Here is a 22037-nt window from a genome sequence, read left to right on the forward strand (position 1 = left end):
CTTGGCTTGTATCAACATTTCCCTCTCCCAGGAAGAGTCAACATACTCAGGGAAATTCCACATGTATCTTTCAATGCTTTTCGTTTCCTTTTACCCCTTCCTCACTCAATACATTCATTTAAATGTGTATGTATTTATGAATGTGTGTGTGTAAATATAAATATGTAGAGAATATATATATGTGTGTATATATATATATATATATAAAATAGAGGGAGAGATAGATAAGTAGGGATTGATAGATAGGAAGGAAGGAAGGGAGGGTAATATGGCATAAAGGAATGATGTTGTTTTGGGAGTCAGGAAACAGAATCATTGTATGCTCCGTACTCCCACTAGCGAGTTCTGTAACTTTGGCTATTTACCTGTGTCTCAGCTTCCTCATCTGAAAAGGTAGAGGTAATGATGCTAGGACCTAACAGAGAAGGTTTTCATACAATTAAAAAACAGTTAGCACAGTGCTTGGCAAAGATTAAACCCTCAGTAAGTGTTATCTCTTGTTACCATTAATGAATTACTGGTAATCCTAAAGAAAGGAAATGAAGAGATTGGACTGGAAAACCTCTAGAGAGTATCTCAAAGAGATGGAGAAGAGTCATGGACTAAACCAGTAGTGTTATAGCAACAGTCTGGAAAGATGCAGGTCTTGCTCTTCTGTTCTCCATGGCCTACCAGATAGTGGCTGAGTGGAGTTGTGTGTTTAGTGAAGTAGTGGTCAGCTCTTTTTTGCAGCTCTGCCATCTCCTTTGATGTACTGGAATCTTAGCACATGTAGCTTATGTATCTGGTATATACCCCCTCCACCTACCTAGATACCCACACACATAATGGCACCTTTCCCAACTCCTTATCTCTCAGGGCTCTACCTTCAGCCTGCTTTTCCCAGAAAGCTCTCATAGAGCTCTTAGCCATAACTCTAAAAGCACTGAATTGATTTTTTTTTTAAGTTTTTTTTTTTTAAGATTTTATTTATTTGACAGAGAGAGATTCACAGCGAAAGAGGGAACACAAGCAGGGGGAGTGGGAGAGGGAGAAGCAGGCTTCCCGCCGAGCAGGGAGCCCGATGTGGGGCTTGATCCCAGGACCCTGGGATCATGACCTGAGCCGAAGGCAGACGCTTAACAACTGAGACACCCAGGCTCCCCTGAATTGATTTTTTATGCATTCTGATTTTGAGTTATAAGTATATTGCCGGTATTGTTACCCAGCCATAATTTCTCAATCTTGGCTGTGCATTGGAATTATTTGAGGAACTTAAAAAACAATACTGATGCATGGTTTCTAGTCCTAAAGATTCTGATTGAATTGGTCTGGGGGAGGCCTTGGTCTTGAAGTTTTCCTGTACTGCCCAGGAATTCTAATTTGCAGCCAAGGATGAGAACAACTGCTCTAAGCAGAATTCATATATTTTTTTTAAATTTTATTTATTTATTTGTCAGAGAGAATGAGAGAGAGCACACACAAGCAGGGGGAGCGGCAGACAGAGAGAGAAGCAGGCTCCTCACGGAGCAAGGAGCCCGATGCGGGTCTCGATCCCAGGATCCTGGGATTATGACCTGAGCCGAAGGCAGATGCTTAACTGACTGAGCCACCCAGCCACCCAGAACTCTCCCAAAGCAGAGTTCATTCTTGACCTTGTTTAACTTGTGTCTGTTTCCAGCAGAGCTATATACCAAATGTTCACTGACTTAACTATTCCTTGATTATTTCAGGTAGAAATTTAGACAAATAATGTTTTATTCCTGTAGCCACACAGATGTTACCTATTACAAGTAGAACCCCTCTTTGTCTTCCATTTTGCTTGGGTAATATCAGAGGGAATCCTAGTTTTGCAAATTCCCATCACTACAGCAGTTAAATTAAAAAGATACCTGCTAAACAGCACATTTAAAAGTGCATGTGATCTTTTTAGTGTTTAATCATCTTATAATATTGCTTCGTGTACTTAAAAGAGACCGTAGCTCTTTTAAGTACATGAAGTCAGTAGCTAGAAAAGTCAGTAGCTAGAAAAAGAACTAATATAACAAATGTTTTTATTCAAATGAAAACCCAAAGAAACCTCTTCAAGACTTGAGGGATTTCAGGTCACATGGGTATTCTCAGTTATTTCTAACAACTATTGATACAGTGTTTTGGAAGACCTGCTCATGTGTCTTTAAATTAATTTAGAGCTTTCAAAAAATGCTTCTCCTGTTGGTGGCAACTCAGAGAGTAATAGATCTTTGGAGCTGGAAGGGCCTGTCTCTCAAAATGAGTGGTCAGAGAGTTGAGATGGCTTTTTGCAGGTCATGAAACAGAGGCAAAACCAGGAATTAAACCAAAGCCACTTCGTAATGAATCTAGAATATCAGCTATCAGTACAGGAAATCTTCGATCTTGAATGCTTTCCACCTTTGCAGCTGTGCTTTTCCTTGGAAAACTCTTAAGGCATTTCTTTTTTTGAGTTAAATTAAAATTTTCATTGAGATAGAATTGATATATAAAATTAATTTCAGGTGTATGACAATGACTGGATATTTGTATATATTGCAAAATGATCACCACATGAAGTCTAGTTAAGATCCATCAACATACATAGTTAGAATTTTTTTTCTTATGATGGGAACTTTTAAGATCTATTCCCTTAGCAACACTCAAATATACAAATACAATATTATTAACTATAGTCACCATGCTGTACATTACATCACCAAGATTTATTTTATAACTGAGAGTTTGTACCTTTGACTGCACTATTTTCTTAAATACTGAACTTTTGAAGGAGGTATCCATATATGAAAAATGTGAAAGGCTTGCCTTTTGCCCTTTGTGTACTTCAGTATATAAGATGAATGTTATTTTTTATTTTTATGGGGATTATTGGGTGGAAAAGCTTTTCATTTTCATTATTACTATCATGTGTTTCTACTTCCTTTCTTTTTTTAAATATTAGACTTGCTTTATTATTCAAGACAAAAACCCATTATTTAAATATTTACTCTATGAATAAAATCTTAAAAAAAAAAAAAAAGGGACGCCTGGGTGGCTCAGTGGGTTAAGCGTCTGCCTTTGGCTCAGGTCATGATCCCAGGGTCCTGGGATAGAGTCCTGCATCGGGGGGGGGTCCTTGCTCAGCAGGGAGCCTGCTACCTCTGCCTGCCGCTCCCCCTGCTTGTGCTCTCTCTCTCTCTGACAAATAAATAAAATCTTTAAAAAAATAAATTAAATATTTACTCTGAAACTATTTTCAAAACTTATTTTCCTTTGTGAGAGAATATCTAAGAAGAAAATATGATAAAATGGCCTAATTTCTTTACTGATAAGTTTATAATAAAGGCTAATTTTAGCATTTAGAAACATAACTCAAATAATCCTCAATGTGAGAATTATATTTTTCATCATGGTTTCAATATATATTCTGTATAAATATATATTATGTATAAAGAAATATATATATGTAAAGAAATATTATTAGAAGTAATATTTAAGTAAATCATAATTTACACTCAGCAAATGCCATTGACATTGTTAGCAACAGTTTTGCGATTCCTGGCTCTGAGTCTCAGCTCTCCTCTTCTGAAACCCTGAGAATTAACACTCAGGTTCATCTCTTTCTGTAGTTTGAAAATTCCATTATGTGAGTAGGACCTTCTGTAGAGAAAAGAAGCCTGGCTTGTGGGAGGGGCTACTAGAGGCTACTGTTTGGTCAGTGTGTAAAAGTGGGCCATTATGTACCCATAGCCAGGGTGCATGGGGTAAGGCTCATCAACAAATATCATTTCTGTAAGAATTCACTTTCCAGGATCTGCCACAAAGCTAAGAGACAGCCTGATGCTGAACTAGGGAAGAATGTGGTGTCATCAGCCTGGTGTTGGTTTTGTTTTAGGAAGAATAGAAAAGATTTCATGTATAGTAGATATACTGACCAGTTTCATTGTTTGTTTGATGCTGGATGAGGGTAGCAAGCCCATTAGCTCAGGTTCAGAGAAGTGATTAATGGGGAAAAGAAAGACCCAGACAGTCTTTCTGAAATTCAAATAATTTCACTTTGAATTGAGACTAGAGATCAGCAGTATCTTATGGTCATAGATGTCACCTTGGTACCATCTCAGAAATGTTTGTTGTGGTCATGGAGCCTGGAGTAGATGGCTCAGTGCAGCTCTTACCCACCACTGAAACTCAAGTCCCCATGACAGTAGTCAGGTTGAATCAAATTCTAGTGTATTTACTAGGACACAATTGCAGAAACTCAATTTGGGGATTAAAGTTTGAACTACCAGTCTTAAAATATGTTCTTTTGCTGGAGTTGGGATATTATGGCAGATTTGTGATGATTTTAGAAAATGGAAGATTAAAATAAAATATCCAAAGCTAATCAGATATTTTACAATGACATATGTATATATAAAACGTCCTTTCATATAATGTGTCTTTAATTGGAGAAATTAAGATACTAACAGATGAGCTGAGGCCAGAATCTAAAGGTGATGACTGGAGAGATCACTCATATTATGAAAAGTGTTCAAAGCAATGGAGACATATGTAGCTTCCTTTGAAATTTACAGTCCTAAAATTAATGTGTCTGATAATTTAAGGAAGGTGATAATTAACTCCATATGTAGGTTTTCCTTGATGGCTTTTAGCAAAAGTTGATTCTGATAAGGAATAGTGGCTTTGGATGCATTTTATTCTCCTGTAAACCTGGGTTGTATACCTAAAGCATGGTATATTTTTTAAGAGGTTAGCCAAACAATACAGTTAACTAACCTTTGATCTCAGTGTTAAAGTATGGTAACATTATGAGATTATTTTTCCTTTTGCGCATACTTCTTAGAGGCTGGCAGAGAAAGAGACCTTAACAAATACTTTGAATTTAGGTAAATAAGCCACTGATTTTGGCCAGAAAATAGAAGCTGTTTATATTAATCAAATAATGTCAGGAATTGCCAAATTTGCCATTTTACTTCATTATTTATAAGTTTACCTACTTAGATTGTATCTTTTAAAAATTCAGTTCAAGGCAGACTGATTTGGCATGCAACTAACTTTATTAATTATCAGCCTAAGGATAAACCATAAATCCTATTTTCTATACTCACAGATTCCCAACATCTCATACCCATTTATTTCTCTGCTGCTTTGTTCTAACCACCCTACTTGCTCCCCGATCCACCCAAATTCATAATTCTAGTTTACCTTCTCCAGAAAGTCCCCCAAGTTCCCTATTATTTTTCTCCTATTAATTTAAGAGGTTTATTATCATTAGTATTCTTTCATCTAGGCCAGTCATTTGGAACATAATTGTGTATTGCCATGTGCAATCTTTTTGTTTTGCTTTATTCATCTTGTTTAGGGACTATATATCACCAGGGTCTGTTCCTTGAGAGAGGAGATCAAGTCCTATCTTGTTTATTTTCCTCAAAGGAGAGAGCACTTGACTCTGACAGTGATAGCTACTGCAGCAAACTTTTGTTGGGCTCAATTTTGTGGGTAGAGATGAGTAGTTGAGACTTTCAAATTGTAGGAAGGACATTTAAGCATTAATCTCATTGTTGAGAGTCAGCTTCACTCATTCGTTATTCATTTATTAATTATCAGAGTTAAGAGAGATTTAAGAAATGATACCATGAATGAAAAATTATTCTATTTTATGAGCTAATATTCATGTATGAACAGGTTAACAGGAAAAATATACATATAGTGAATCTGATATTTGGATGTAGGGCCTAGTAGTCCTAGATTTGGGCTGTCAGTCTAAGTGTTTGATTGATTCTAGGTATTTTAGTTTCAGGGTGAATACATCTTCGAAGTTGGTTTAAATTTGGATGAGATTTAGAGGATAATATTAAAGTAACGTGAAAGTTATAAGAGTTCTCTTCTTCCTTTCTCCATGTATTTTTCTGAGTATTCTCTTATTATGGAAGTTACTTTGTATTCCAGTTTCATTTCCTGTGTTTTCAAAATATTTAGCTCCCCAGGAAAAGAGCAAAGCCATGTTTACTTATGACTATGCTCTTGAATATGGAAAGTACTAATGGCTAAATAGTAAACTTTTTAAAACTTGGTTATCAGACCAATTGCCATTTTTTTTGTTATCTTTTTAAGTTTTTGGTTCTTATGTGAAAGATATTTTTTAATGTGGGAAATTGTATAACTCAGTGGTTAAGACATGAGCTTCTATGTCAAAGACCTGATTTTTGAACCCTTGCTCTGTTAAACTAGGAGTTAGCATGTTCTTCATTAAAATGGGGATAATAATATCTACATATTGGGGATTAAGTGAGATAATCCATGTGAAGCATAAAGAACAGTGCTTAACATCATGAATATTAGCTAGCATTATGTGAATTATTATTATTAGAGATGCTCCTATCTTCATATTTTAATCAGATAGTTTTTACAGCTTTAATTCTAGATTGTATCTAAATTTTTACAGATTGATCATATAATCAGTGTTCTTTTTAAGACTGTATAATTCAGATTTTGCGCATCCTAATTAATTCTTGCTTCATTCCTTGCCAAAAATGCTAGATAAACTATTTTTATCTTTATTAAAACAAATATCCTTAATTGATTAGTTATCTTGTAATCACTACATTTTGAATTATAATAAGACTAAGGAGAAATAGGGAAAATGTAAAAATAACATTTATATTTTATGATTATAATATTAATGTTTATTACAAGAAATTTGAGGAATACTGAAAAAGGGGAAAATTAAAATCTTCTGTAATGCCACTCTCAAGTGCAACCAATATTAATATGTTTGTGAAATTTCTTTATGTCCAGTATTCTACAGGTTCTTTTTTCTTGATTTAGGAAATGTTTTTTTCTCTCTCATTCCAGGGCTGTTCTTGGTCGGTTATATTTGTGGATCTCGATGCTCACAATCGCAATAGGCAAACTTTGTGTTCACTGTTACCCAGAGAATCAAGATCTCATGTGAGATATTTTTATAATAAACTAATATGAACTACCATTTATGATTGCTTCCCCAAAACAGTGCTTCAAATGTTAGAGGTTGCCAGAAGAGGAGAGAGAAATAAATGATGCCCCTCACTCCACTGTCCTGTAGAGGTTTGGTTCAGGAAGTGAGCAGAGCTGTGGACAGCTACTTTGTCCTTGGGTCTTTTGTAGAACTATAGAAAACTAGACCTATTTTTTGAGGAAGGGGTAGAGAGTAGCAACATTATACCAAAATGAATTTTTTGGTCATAGGGTATTAGAAAAATGTTTTTCATGATTTATCTTTCTTTTGAATAAAGTTACTTGCTTTGTTTCTTTTCTCTCATGTGATTCACCTTTAAACTTTTATATGCATGTAATACCTGATTACAGATTTTTCTAGGGGTTATTTGTGGCTCTATTCTTAGAAAACACCCCAAATAAAATAATTTAATTATTTAAAAAGTACAATTTTATAGAAATAATACAAGATTATGATAAACAGAACCCACAAATAAGCAAATAATAACAATATCCACTAATTATTTCACCACTCAATTATAGTTTTAGGGTGACATCATTTGGCTTTATGTTTCCACACATTTTTATGTACATATGTAATCTTTTTATTTTACAAGACTGGAAGAATATTGTTTATAATCCTTAATAACCTAGTTCCATGACTGGACATATTTCCATATATATAACATTTCTACAATATAAAGTTTAATGGCTGCTAATTTACTCAGCTAATTGTTGATATTCAGATTGTTTTCTGTTTTTCACCATTATAAACCAATGTTATGGCAGACTGTTATAATTAGTAATTACTGGTGTTAAATTTTTGCACACTGCCTTAATTAATATCTTTGAATTTGAGTCCAGTGTTGAATCTTGAAAATACTCCTTATTAATGGATAAAGTTTTATCTCCTCTGTAAGGTTCACCAAACCATGTCATATAAATGTCTATCTGTCCCCTGGGGCACAGCAGTCTCACTGTCAGTTAGATAACCTTATTGACTTTTCATCTCCCTGATTCTCCTTGGGGTGTGTTGATCATATCACTGCAGGCATTTACATTCCCTTCTTTTTCTAATTGCACCTAGAACACAGATGCTGCCCTACTACCCTGCATCAGTTATCCTGCCTTTGCCCTGGATGATGAAGCTTTGTTTAGCCAGACACTTGATAAAGTGGTTAGAAAATTAAAAGGAAAATATGGATTTAAGCGTTTCTTGAGAGATGGATATAGAACATCATTGGAAGATCCCAACAGACGCTACTACAAACCAGCTGAAATTAAGGTATCAAAAAATATTCCATTTCATAACAGAGTAGTCAAAAGCACTGATTCAGGAAACAGATGTCTTGGGTTTGAACTCTGGCTCTGCCACTTACTAGCTATTTGGCCTTGAGCAAGTTAATAAACCTCTGTGTGTTTAATATTTTTCATTGGTAAAATAATAATAGTACCTATTATTATTTGTCCTGTTACTGAGGTTCTTATGAGGATTAAATGAGTTAACATATCTCTAAAAGTGCTTCAAATAGTTCTTGACACCGAGTAAGCACTCAATAAGTGTTAGCCTTACTAGCAGTGAGGCCCATTTGCTCATATTGGGCCACAGTCATTCATTGGATGAATAATTTTTCAACTGCACTTTCAGTACTTTGCCTACCTGCTCCATACCTTTTGCCTTATATAATAGAAAATATCTATTTGTGATTCAACTTTCAATCTTTTAAGCAAATGTACTTTTTTTCTGTTTCACTTAGATATTTCCCTTTGAAATACAGTTCTCTAAATATTTAGTTTTAAAACATTTATTTCAAATTCACATACATACCACTTTATCTAGGTTTATTCTAGCTATTTTTAAGCTGTTCAGAAAACTATAACACTCAAAAAAAAGGGTAAGCGTCTATCCACATTGCTGAAGATTTTCCTTTAGTGGTGTAGATTGAAAATTATTTTTGTAAGCATGGTCATAACTTTGAAGATAGGTAAGGGCCAATGAATCTCTATATAAAAAATGTTTAGGCAACATTGTACCTTATAATTTGTTAGGCAGTTAAATTCTGCTCTTTTAATATTTAATACACATGTAGTTTTGCTGGACAACTAGATAAGCTATTTGTCATTTTATTTAATTTCACAACTGACTATCATCTGGAAGCATTTGGAGCCATGTTATTGTGTACATATTTGAAACTTTATAGCAGTCTATTAGGTTGGGTCAAAAGATCCATTTATTTCTTAAACACCTTCAGATATTTCTTCTCTATTTAATACATTTCCTGAGCTGACATATAGCACTTACGTTTGAATCAGACCTGCTATAACTACCACCCTGCAAATTTTCATCTTTGGATCAATCCAGTAAAGGTTCTCTGTCCGTGTACCAACTGCTGAGCCCGAGCACAGAAAGCCACAGCTCTAGGCAGGTGCCAGCCCAGATTCAGAACACCCGTCTTGATGCAGTCCACACTGTTGATTTTACCGCTTGTCGGCACTGCTGTGTGACTCTGCCGGGAACTCCCCTTACAAGCTTTTTCAGCTTTTTCCTATATCCAGTTTTTTTTGTATTCAGGTTCCCAGACTTTACTTCTTAGGTCATTGCCTTTTATTTCTATTTGACCTCCTCCACGACCCCTATCCTTCATCCATCCCTACCTTCATCTCTCTTTGTCTCACAGAAGGTGTTGTCTGTTCTTCATCCTAGGGCTAACCCTCCATATGTACACCCCATCCTGTTCTCTTCTACTTCTTTGGGTTTCTTACTCTATCATTTGTTTTCTTCTCTAATAGAAGGATGTCTGTCTCTCTTTCTTTTTTTCCTCCTCATTTTCCTCACTTCTCCCTTCCTTCTGTCTTGCTCTCCCCCAACTCCAATCAGCTTTTTTTCCTCAGCACAAGCACAATAATGTTCATTTAAAACAAAAACCTTTACTCCTCTCTGCCTCCAGTCCTCTCTCTTTTTGTAGCCACACTTCTGAAAAGCATAGTCTGTTCTTGGTGTGTCTCCTTGTCTGCCTCCTACTCACTCCTTCGTGTTATACCCAGCTCTTCTTCAACACTTTCCAGTAGCTGTGTTGGCTCCAGTCGGTTTAGGTCACTTGGTAGTGGATGATTTTCCGATCTTGTTTCACTGAACCTCTCCTTGGCATTTGAATGTTTTAACTGAGTCTTCTTTCTTGGAACATTCTCCATTTTCTGTGATCCCATTCTCTTCCTAATTCTCTTCTGTCATTGTCTTTTCAGGTTCTTCTTCTGCCACCCTCTAAACATTGCTCTTCTCCTGAGTTTCATTCTTAGTCCTATTCTTTTTTCATGCTATCCATGCAATCATAGCTTCAGCTATCACTTTTAACCCCAGATCTCCTTCTACCCCTGGGTGCCCTACCATGTATCCAGCTGCCTTTTGGACATCCTTACTTGGATGTCCTTCAGTCTGCTTCTGATCAATTCCCATTCTTTTGCCTAAGCCCCAAACCTGAGAGTCATTCTAAGCTTTTCTGTCTCATTCAGCTCTCTTTTTCACTCCTCAGGCCTAGCAGATTCAACCTCCTTTAAATCTTAATGTCTGTCCCTTCCTATTAACTCCTTGGTTTGGGCTATTGATTCATTAGCAAAGGATTTTGTGCCCCAGGAGACATTTGACAATATCAGCAGACATTTTTCATTGTCACAACTTAGTGGATGCTACTGGCATCTGGAAGATAGAGGCCAGAGATGCTAGTAAACATTCTGCATTGCATAGAACAGCCTGTACAACAAAGAATTATTTGGCCCAAAATGTCAATAGTGCTGAAATTGAGAAACCTCAGTTTAGGCTATCATATTTTCTCTTTGGATTGCTTCCAAGTAGCATTCCAGCTGGTCTCCTTATTTCTTGCTCTAAAACGCTCTTCAGTACTGCCATCTGTCCAACTAGTGAGTAAATCCGATTCTGCTCAGTATTCATCAGTGGTTCCCTGTCACTTCCAGATCAAAGTCTCAATCTTTTAGCATGACCTTCCCAGGCCCTTCCTGAACTGGCTGGCCTGGCCCGGCCCACCTCTTGGGCATTAACTTTCTCAATTCTTGCTTGTTTGTTCCAAAAATACTGAATTGCTGGTAGTTTCTTTAGTAAACTTGTCCTCCCATGCATCTGTAGTTTGTACTATTGTTTTCTCTACATGGAGTTCCCTTAGCTCATCTCTCCAGAGGAATCCATCAAGCCTTAACTGAAGCATCTCCTTGCCTATTATCCCTTCCCAACCCCTGGGCAGACTCAGGTATTTCATTTCCTGTGTTCCTGATGTACCATGTATAAACATCTCATATGATACTATAGTTGTTTATTTACATGCCTGATTCCCCACTAGGCTAGGAGCTCTTGAGGGCAGGTTCTCTATTTTTTCGTCTTCATAGCCCTTTGTCTAGTTGGTGCCAGGTATTACTAAGTACTTAGTAAATATTTATTGAATGAATGATTACTGTGTGATGGATTAAATTATAAGTTTTGAGTAATAAGAGTTCTAAGAATTTTTTTAAAAGAACAATGAAACTACTTATATCAGTCCAATTTTGTTATTACTATATACTTCTATGTATATCCTATATACTATAATTGATTATAGTATATTAATTATATAGTATGTTAATTGATTATACTATATAGTATAATCTGTATACTTCTATGTATATCTTAACTTTGTTCTAAGGGTCATTCTATATATAATCGATTAATATATTTCTAATTAATATAATTGTTCTAACTAATTGTTCTAACTAACTTCAGTGAAATTTTTAATATTTTATTTTATGTTTTAGCTGTTTGATGGCATTGAATGTGAATTTCCCATATTTTTCCTTTACATGATGATTGATGGTAAGTGAGCTTTTCTCCTAAAATTTAAGCTATAGGATATAAGTGGTTTAAAGAAAAGCAGATGAAATATGACCCTTTCAGCTAGCAAAATAGACTATACTTCAGTGATGTTAACTGCTCTGCATTTTTATATGTTGCTCTTCTGCTTCCTGAGGGAATATTAAATCATTTAAAGAATTAAAAAATACTTTGAAGTATTTAAGAAATGATACAAATATATTTTCATACTTGCAAAGAGAAATTTTTTATGAATAGTAATGGATATTATAATCTTTGACATTGTGAATATCTATAATATTTATACTTAAGAATAGAGAAATTTTAATTAAAATTCAATATTCTGTTCTAAATGCTAACATGATCTTCTAAAATCAGTTTCATGGAATAATATCATACATATTTGCATTACCTTTTTCCAATTTTATTTTTATCATTTACCTACAAAATTACCAAAATAATCATAACTGGGCTAGTAGATTTTTCCCCTTTTTTTTTTTCCTTTTTTTTTTTAGAGAGAGGGAGAGAGGGGAGGGAGAAGGGCAGAGGGAGAAGAAGGGAGATCTTAAGCAGGCTCCATGCCTAGCATGGAGCCCCACATGAGGCTCCATCTCACAACCCTGAGATCATGACCTGAGCCTAAATCAAGAGTCAAACGCTTAACCGACTTAACCGTTCTAGTAGAGGTTTGGGCTAGTGCCCCATGGGCTAGTAGAGTTTTCTAAGGCAAAATTTCTGTGGTACTTATTGAGCTCAGATGCTGTTGGATTTTATATTTTAAATTTTAGGAGTTTTTAGAGGCAATCCCAAACAAGTAAAGGAGTATCAGGATCTTCTGACTCCAGTACTTCATCAGACCACAGAAGGTATGGTTGGATTGTTTTTCAAGAAATTCTTCCTAGTATTTCCTTAATGTACCTTTGAAATGTATAAATGATTCCATTTTAAATATAACAATTTATATTAAATTGTAAAAAATGAATGGATCCTTCAATGTATTATAAAGAATAATCTATTAATTTGTTATTATAAGTGTGTTTTTATAAAAGGAGTTCATTGGGCAAGACAAGGATGAAGAATAAATTTAGGTGGTTATGGTTGTAGTAATTGCAAAATAGTTTGCCAGATGGGCAAAGGTACTTGTTCTGCTACCTACTATGAAACTCCCTCACTCTGTGTAGTGTGACAATAACATAGAGTGACTGATTTTTCTCCAGATCATCAGAAATGTTATGTTCAGGTGAATGCTGCCCCCTCCAGAGGGCTACCTTAAGAGGTTCTGCCTTAGCCTAAAGGTACTACCATTGCCAGGAACATATTGGCCTCTTCTTTGAAGTTGCTTCTTGGACCTTTTGCATATTATTTTGAATGTCTGCCTTGTGCTAATGTATCATCCTTTGAGGATGGGATTAATATTTTAGAAATGGCTAAAAGACTTTTATGAGTAGTTTATTGGTTTTGGTTAAACACCAGCAGGGCCCATAAAAGAATGTAACTGATTTTTCAGTATGATAGAAAACTAATTCTCAAAGAATTCCAAAGAAGAAGCTCCAGATACTTTGGGGATTTGAAGTATTAATAAAAGAAGAACATATTCTCTTGAGTAAACAGCTTTGAAAACATTTATCTGAAAGTGAAAAATCATGATGTGTGGGTAACAAATGGATGGTTCTGTGGACCCAGTGCACAAACTTGCAATTACAGCACTGGGCCACATTTCTCCCTCAGGTAAAGTTTGTGATATTCTTTATGGTTTTCCACAAGTATCTTCAAATAAAAACTTCACAATATGTGCTCACCCTTTAAAATACTTGTAATGTTAAAGTAGTGAAATATTTGTGGATAAACATTGAATTTCAAATAAATATTAATTTTTGAAACCAGTTATTTATATCTTTATACTCCAAGTAATAATTTGTCCAATGTGAGAAATAATGTAATGCATGCTGTAATGAATATAATATTTGAAATCCAACCCCTTGAATCAGATCTGTTAGTATACAGTTAGTATAGAATGTTGATGCATTGTAGGGTAATTTAGTGTACCACAGTTTAGTCTTTATCATGTTCAGAGAGTGATGTTCAAACTATTCTTTGTGTATCATAGACCTTTTTACTGGTTTTAGATACAAATATCACTATTGATTGCCTTTCTGAAAGGGGCTCAGGGAATGGAAAAGGCAGAATTCTAGGTGGGTCACTGTGGTCCCAAGATCCCAGGAGACACAGAAAGAACCAGGGTGCCTGAATCAATAGAGTGCCCAAGCAGTGGAGCGGGGAAACTGGTTACGGTCAGTGAGCCCAGGAGGGACTCTCAGCTCAGGTCCCCATAAACTGCAAGCCAGGCTGGTAGGGAGACTGCTCTTTGCCTGAGCACCCAGAAAAAAACTGGGACGTATGGGTCAGTTTCCAACCCCTGGGAAGGTCCAAATGGCTGGGCCCATTACCGGGCAACAGCTCTCAGGGTGGCAGCAACTCTGGGAAGGACAATAGGGCGGCACCCAGACGGAACCTAGGAGTGGTGGGGCAGGGTGCATGCGCATGAGCCCACAAATGCTCCCAGTCCCGAAGACACAAAATGCAGAGATGCTCGCGGGTCTCTGGGAATTCCCCTGGGAGAATTGCAGTCCCCGTGACCCTTGGGTTTCTGAGGAGCTTGGTGCACACAGAAGTGGAGACCCAAAGAGTTTATTGAAGAAGGGGTCCGTGATCTTTTGGCTCTGGGCCAGGGATCCAGTCAAGGCCATTTTTGCTCTGACCCTCTGAAGAGGTGAGGAAAGCCACTGGGGAACAAAAGCCACACAGAGGACGAGCTCACCTTGAGCCCATCCCCCTGACAAGGTCTGACTAGGCAAAGAAACCTGAGAAGCAGAACAGGAGGCCCCTCCCCCAGAAGACAGACTGGAAGAACAGGTAAATGACAAGCTAATAGACCCCACAGACTGTAAAACTTCAGTACCAGGGGAAAATAATATATTGAGCTCCAGGTGTTTCCTCACGACTCGTTTTTCCTTCAATCTAAAATTTTCATTTTTTTTTTTTTTTTACCTTTTTCCTGTTGCAACTACATCCTTATTTTACCAATTTATGTTTCAAGTCACTTTTTAACCTTTTTTTTCACATCTACATTTTACAGATTTATGCCTCATTCTAGTCCTTTTTTCATTCTATTAAATTTTATTTTATATATAAACATTGTTTTCTTTGCATTTTGGGGATGTAGTGTATTCTAACACACAGACCTAAATTCAGTCAGGAACAAATAGATCACCCTGCTTTGTCCACCCTGAGAGATTATACTCCCAACCCCTCCCCCCTTCCCCAGTTTTTATTGTTTTGTTCATTTCAGCTTTGTTCGCTTTTCTATGGTGGCTGCAGACCACTTCAGATTTTTTCTATGGTGCATTTTGCTTGGATCATGGTTGATATTTTGGACTTTGTTCATTCGCTGATCCATCTTTCCTTGGGCAGAATGACTAGAAGTAGGAACTCAACAACAAAGGAAGGAACCAGAGGCAATATTCTCTGCCACAGAGCTAATCTATATGGATATAAGCAAGATGTCAGAGATAGAATTCAGGATAGCAATTATAAAGTTAATAGCTAGGCTTGAAAAAAAGCATACATGACAATACAGACTCTGTAAGGGCGGAAATGATATCTAATCAGGCCAAACGTAAAAATGCTATGAATGAGATGCAGTCTAAATTGGATGCTCTAATAGCTAGGGTCAGTGAGGCAGAAGAGAGAATAAGTGATCTAGAGGACAGGTTGATGGAAAGCAAGGAAGTTGAGGAAAAGACAGGGAAACAACTCATAGCCCATGAAGAAAGGCTTAGAGAATTTAATGATGCCTTGAAAAGAACCAATGTCAGAATCATCAGGATCCAAGATGGGATGGAAAGAGAGAGGGCTAGAAAGTAGATTTGAGCAAATCATGGCTGAGAACTTCCCTAATCTGGGGAAGGAAACAAGCATTCATGTCCAAGAGGCAGAGAGGACCCCTCCCAAAATAAAAAAAAAAAAAAACATATCAACACCCCAACATGTAATAGTGAAGCTTGCAAATCATAGGGCCAAAGAAGTTATCCTGAGAGCAGCTAGGGAGAGGAGATTAATATCAGACCTATCCACAGAAACCTGGCAGGCCAGAAAGGGCTAGCAAGATATATTCAGGGTACTAAATGAGAAGAACATGCAGGCAAGAATACTTTATCCAGAAAGGCTATCATTTAGAATGGAAGGAGAGAGAAAGAGTTTCCAGGACAGACAGACAGAATATGTGACCACCAAGCCAGGCCTGCAAGAAATATTAAGGGGGATACTGTAAGGGAAAGGAGACCCCAAGAATAACATAGACCAGAAAGTAACAGAGACAATCTACAGAAACAGGGACTTTACAGGCAATACAATGGCACTAAATTCATATCTTTCAGTAGTTACTCTGAATGTAAATGGGCTGAATGCTCCCATCAAAAGATGCAGGGTTTCAGATTGGATAAAAAAGCAGGACTCATCCGTATGCTGTCTACAAGAGACTCATTTTGAACCTAAAGACACCTCCAGATTGAAAGTGAGGGGATGGAGAACCATTTACCATGCCAATAGACCTCAAAAGAAAGCTGGGGTAGCAATCCTCATATCAGACAAATTAGATTTTAAACCAAAGACCGTAATAAGAGATGTAGAGGGACACTATATCATACTTAAAGGGACTGTCCAACAAGAAGATATAACAGTTGTAAATATCTATATCCCCAACATGGGAGCAGCCAATTATATAAGCCAATTAATAACCAAAATAAAGAAACATATTGATAATAATACATTAATAGTAGGAGATTTCAACACTCCACTCACAACAATGGACAGATCATCTAAGCAGAAGAGTAACAAAGAAACAAGAATTTTGAATGACACATTGGACCAGATGGACTTCATAGATATGTACAGAACACTCCATCCTAAAACAACAGAATACTTATTCTTCTCATGTGCTCATTGGAACTTTCTCCAGAATAGATCACATACTGCGTCACAAATCAGGTCTCAGCTGATACCAAAAGATTGAGATTATTTCCTGTATATTTTCAGACCAAAATGCTTTGAAACTAGAGCTCAACCACAAGAATAAAGATGGAAGGAACTCAAACAGTTGGAGGTTAAAGAACATCCTGCTAAAGAATGAATGGGTCAACCCGCAAATTAAAGAAGAACTTAAACAATTCATGCAAACCAATCTGTTCAAAACCTATGGGATACTGCAAAAACGGTCCTTAGAGGGAGGTACATAGCCATCCAAGCCTCTCTCAAAAAATTAGAAAAATACCAAATGCACAAGCTAACCTTACACACAAAGGACCTGAAGGAAAAACAGCAAATAAAGCCTAAACCAAGCAGGAGCAGAGAAATAATAAAGATTAGAGCAGAAATCAATGAAATAGAAACCAGAAGAACAGTAGAACAGATCAATGGAACTAGAAGCTTGTTTTGAAAAAGTTAATAAGACTGATAAACCTCTGGCCAGACTTATCCAAAAGAAAAGAGAAAGGACCCAAATTAATAAAAACATGAATGAAAGGGGAGAGATCCAGACTAATATCAAGGAAATGGAGATGATTATTAGAACTTATTACCAGCAGCTATATGCCAACAAATTAGGTAATCTGGAAGAAATGAATGCATTCCTAGAAACTTTTAAACTACCAAGACTGAAACAGGAAGAAATAGACAATCTGAACAGACCAATAACCAGCAAGGAAATTGAAGCAGTAATTATAAACCTCCCCAAAAACAAGATTCCAGGGCCAGATGGCTTCCCAGCGGAATTCTACCAAACATTTAAAGAAGAAATAATACCTGTTCTGTTGAAGCTTTTTCAAAAAAACAGAAGTGGAAGGAAGACTTCCAAACTCATTCTATGCAGCAGCATTACGGTGATCCCAAAACTGGGCAAAGACCCATCAAAAAGGAGAATCACAGATCAATATCCGTGATGAACATGGATGCCAAAATACTCACCCAAGATCCTAGCCAGTAGGATCCAACAGTACATTAAAAGGATTATTCACTATGACCAGGTGGGATTTATTCCTGGGATGTGAGGGTGGTTCAACAAACCCAAATCAATCACTGTGATAGATCACATTAACAAAAGAAGAGACAAGAACCATATGATCTCAATTGATGCAGAAAAAGCATTTGACAAAATACAGCATCCTTTCTTGATTAAAACTCTTCACAGTGGGGGGTTAGAGGGAACATACCTCAATATCATAAAACCCATCTATGAAAAGCCCACAGTGAATATCATTCTCAATGGGGAAAAACTGAGAGCTTTTCCATAAGGTCAGGAACAGGACAGGGATGACCGCTCTCACCACTATTTTTCAACATAGTGCTAGAAGTCCTAGCCTCAGCAATCAGAGAACAAAAAGAAATAAAAGGCATTCAGATTGGCAACAAAAGTCAAACTCTCACTCTTCACAGATGACATGATACTTTTTGTGGAAAATCCAAAAGACTCCACCCCCAAGTGACAAGAACTCATACAGCAATTCAGCAACGTGGCAGGATACAAAAATCACTGCACAGAAATCAGTTGCATTTCTATACACTAACCTGTGACTGAAGAAGGAGAAATTAAGGCATAAATCCCATTTACAATTGCACCAAAAACGATAAGATACCTAGGAATAAACCTAACCAAAGAGGTAAAAGATCTGTGCACTAGAAACTACAGAACACTTAAGAAAGAAGTTGAGGAAGACACAGAGATATGGAAAAACATTCCATGCTCATGGATTGGAAGAATAAACATTGTTAAAATGTCTATTTTGCCCAGAGCAATCTACAATTTCAATGCAATCCCTATCAAAATACCATTGATATTTTTCACAGAGTTGGAACAAACAATCCTAAAATTTGTGTGGAACCAGAAAAGACCCCAAATTGCCAGGGGAATGTTGAAAATTTTAAAAAAACAAACAAAAAACCAAAGCTGGAGGCGTCACAATGCCAGACTTCAAGCTATATTATAAAGCTGTGATCATCAAGACAGCATGGTTTTGGCACAAAAACAGACACATAAGTCAATGGAACAGAATATAGACCCCAGAAATGGACCCTCAACTAATGGTCAACTAATCTTTGACAAAGCAGGAAAGAATATCCAATGTAAAAAAGACAGTCTCTTCAATGAATGTTGCTAGGAAAATTAGACAGCCACATGCAGAGCAATGAAGGTGGACCATTCTCTCACACCATACACAAAGATAAACTCAAAATTGATGAAAGACCTCAATGTGAGACAGGAATCCATCAAAATCCTAGAGGAGAACACAGGCAGCAACCTCTTCGACCTTGGACACAGCAACTTCTTTCAAGACAGGTCTCTAAAGGCAAGGGAAACAAAAGCAAAAATGAACTATTGGGACTTCATCAAGATAGAAAGCTTCTTCACAGCAAAGGAAACAATCAACAAAGTAAAAGGAAACCTATGGAATGGGAGAAGATATTTGCAAATGACATTACAGATAAAGGGCTGGTATCCAAGATCTATAATGAACTTCTCAAACTCAACACCCAAAAAACAAATAATCCAGCAAAGAAATGGGCCGAAGACATGAACAGATACTTCTCCAAAGAAGACATACAAATGGCTAAAAGACACATGAAAAGGGACGCCTGGGTGGCTCAGTTGGTTAGGTGACTGCCTTCGGCTCAGGTCATGATCCTGGAGTCCCGGGATCGAGTCCCACATCAGACTCTCTGCTCAGCAGAGAGTCTGCTTCTCCCCCCTCTCATGCTTTCTCTATCTCATTCTCTCTCTCAAATAAATAAAATCTTTAAAAAAATAATAATAAAAAAAAAGAAAAGACACATGAAAAAATGCTCCACATCACTTGCCATCAGGGAAATACAAATCAAAACCACAATGAGATACCACCTCACACCAGTCAGAATGGCTAAAATTAACAAAACAGGGAACAACAAATGTTGGTGAGGTTGTGGAGAAAGAGGAACCCTCTTACAGTGTTGGTGGGAGTGCAAGCTGGTACAGCCACTCTGGAAAACAGTTTGGAGGTTCTTCAAGACGTTAAAAATAGAGCTACCCTATGACCTAGCAATTGCACTACTAGGTATTTACTCCAAAGATACAGATGTAGTGAAAAGAATGGGCACATGCTCCCCAGTGTTCATAGCAGCAATGTCTGTAATAGCCAAACTGTGGAAAGAGCCCAGACATCCTTCAGCAGATGAATGGATAAAGAAGATGTGGTTCATATATACAATGGAATATTGCTCAGCCATCAGAAAGGATGACTACCTACCATTTACATCGACATGAATGGAACTGGAAGGGATTATGCTAAGTGAAAGAAGTCAATCAGAGAAAGGCAATTATCATATGGTTTCACTCATATGTGGAACATAAGGAATAGTGCAGAGGACCATAGGGGAAGAAAGGGAAAACTGAATGGGAAGAAATCTGAGATGGAGACAAACCGTATGAGACTCTTGACTCCGGGAAACAAGCTGAGGGTTGCAGAAAGGGAGGTGGGTGGGGGGATGGGGTGACTGGGTGATGGGCATTAAGGAGGGCACGTCATGTGATGAGCACTGGGTGTTATATGCAACTAATGAATCATTGAACATTATATCAAAAACTAATGATGTACTATATGTTGGGTGATTGAATTTAAAATAAATAAATAATTGAATTTAAAATAAATAAATAAACCAAAGATCACAATTGATTGATGTATGAAGGAAGCAAATTTTGGGGAAATCTGTGTAATTTTATTAGGAAAAATAAGTTTACTATGGGCTGATAGTGAAAAAAGTCTTCTGTAGCATTCTACAAGAGTGTTTTTTCTTTTTTCTTTCATGTCACCCAGAAAGATTTTAGGCTTTAAATAATAAATTTTAGTTTCTATCAAGGAATTTATTTATTTCCAGGATTTTATTTATATTCAAGTTAGTTAACATATAGGGTAGTATTGGTTTCAGGAGTAGAATGTAGTTATTCATCACTTATATATAACACCCCGTGCCCTTCAAGAAATGTTTTTAAACAAGTTGGTCACAGGGGAGGATGGATTTTTTTTTTCTCTTCAGTGATATTGAATCGTAGATAGTGGATTTAATGTTTGAAATGGGGATTTCTTTGCTTTAAGCAATGGCTCAGGGTTATAATTCTTTATTTGAGATTACACAGTATCTCATTTGTAATGCTTCTGTGGACTAATCCTATTAAAGAAAACTTCTATGGCTCTAAATGTTTGCATACTGTATTTTTATTGATTCATTTAAAGTTGTTAAAACTAAATGTTGTTAAAGGAGATTATGAACACATTATTGGCTAAAGGATAACATATGCTGTCAAATTAGTGTTTTAAAATCCAGGAGCTTTTTTTCATGTTTTTCACTGGCAGTTTCTGAAAGCCAATATATCCCGTATCCTGTAGCCTGTCAAATCTGTTACTTCCTTTACAACCTATCTCTCTCTGCTCTCAAACGTTGCAGTTTCTTGAAGGGAAAATTTGGGGAGGACACTGATTTTTATATTTCAAATATTTATTTTTAAATTCCATAGGTTATCCTGTCATACCAAAGTACTATTATGTGCCAGCTGATTTTGTAGAATATGAGAAAAGAAACCCTGGTAGTCAAAAGCGATTTCCTAGCAACTGTGGCCGTGATGGAAAACTCTTTCTTTGGGGACAAGCCCTTTATATCATTGCAAAACTCCTAGGTAAGTGGAGAAGGTTGGGAACATTTTTCCCCTTGGTATCAAGCTGTTAGAAGTAAGTATATTTTTGCTGACATCTTTCTTGGATTTGGGTGGTGTTTCATACTGTTAAGAGGTCTTGGGGGAGTTTCTTAGTATGTAAAGGTATATTAATGTGTCTGTTTCACTGAATAATGATGGACGGTTTCTGGGAAGAATGTCAAGTAGGTGTGGGTACCATTATGATCATTTAGGGGCTTCATTCAGCTTGGTGGATAGGTTTCTAGCAGGACACTGTGGGAACTTTGAGTTACTTTTATGTAACATAAAAAATTCTGATTTTATCCTTGGTCATAGCTTTAGTAAACCACTTGCCAAAAGGAATTGGTTATCTCAGAGTTCTCTTCTTTCCCATAAATATACATTGGCAATTTACTCAGTTAGCTTAGAGGCTTAATGGGAGCATTATTCACAATTTTTTGAAGATTTTCCAGTTTATTCTAAAAC

At 36.7% G+C, this 22037-nt stretch overlaps 1 protein-coding gene across 3 annotated transcripts in view; it reads left to right on the top strand.

Moving 5' to 3' along the window:
* The window catches only part of PHKB (phosphorylase kinase regulatory subunit beta), a 300058-nt gene that overhangs the window by 160939 nt on the left and 117082 nt on the right, over positions 1-22037 (top strand). For all 3 annotated transcript variants that reach the window (XM_021705835.2, XM_021705837.2, XM_021705836.2), the window contains 5 exons: positions 6826-6921; positions 8033-8230; positions 11743-11800; positions 12586-12663; positions 21396-21554. In XM_021705835.2, coding sequence (XP_021561510.1) covers positions 6826-6921; positions 8033-8230; positions 11743-11800; positions 12586-12663; positions 21396-21554 — 589 coding nt within the window. The remainder of the gene's footprint in view (positions 1-6825; positions 6922-8032; positions 8231-11742; positions 11801-12585; positions 12664-21395; positions 21555-22037) is intronic.

The sequence above is a fragment of the Neomonachus schauinslandi genome, chromosome 16 (assembly GCF_002201575.2).
Source record: "Neomonachus schauinslandi chromosome 16, ASM220157v2, whole genome shotgun sequence".
Taxonomy (NCBI): Eukaryota; Metazoa; Chordata; class Mammalia; order Carnivora; family Phocidae; genus Neomonachus; species Neomonachus schauinslandi.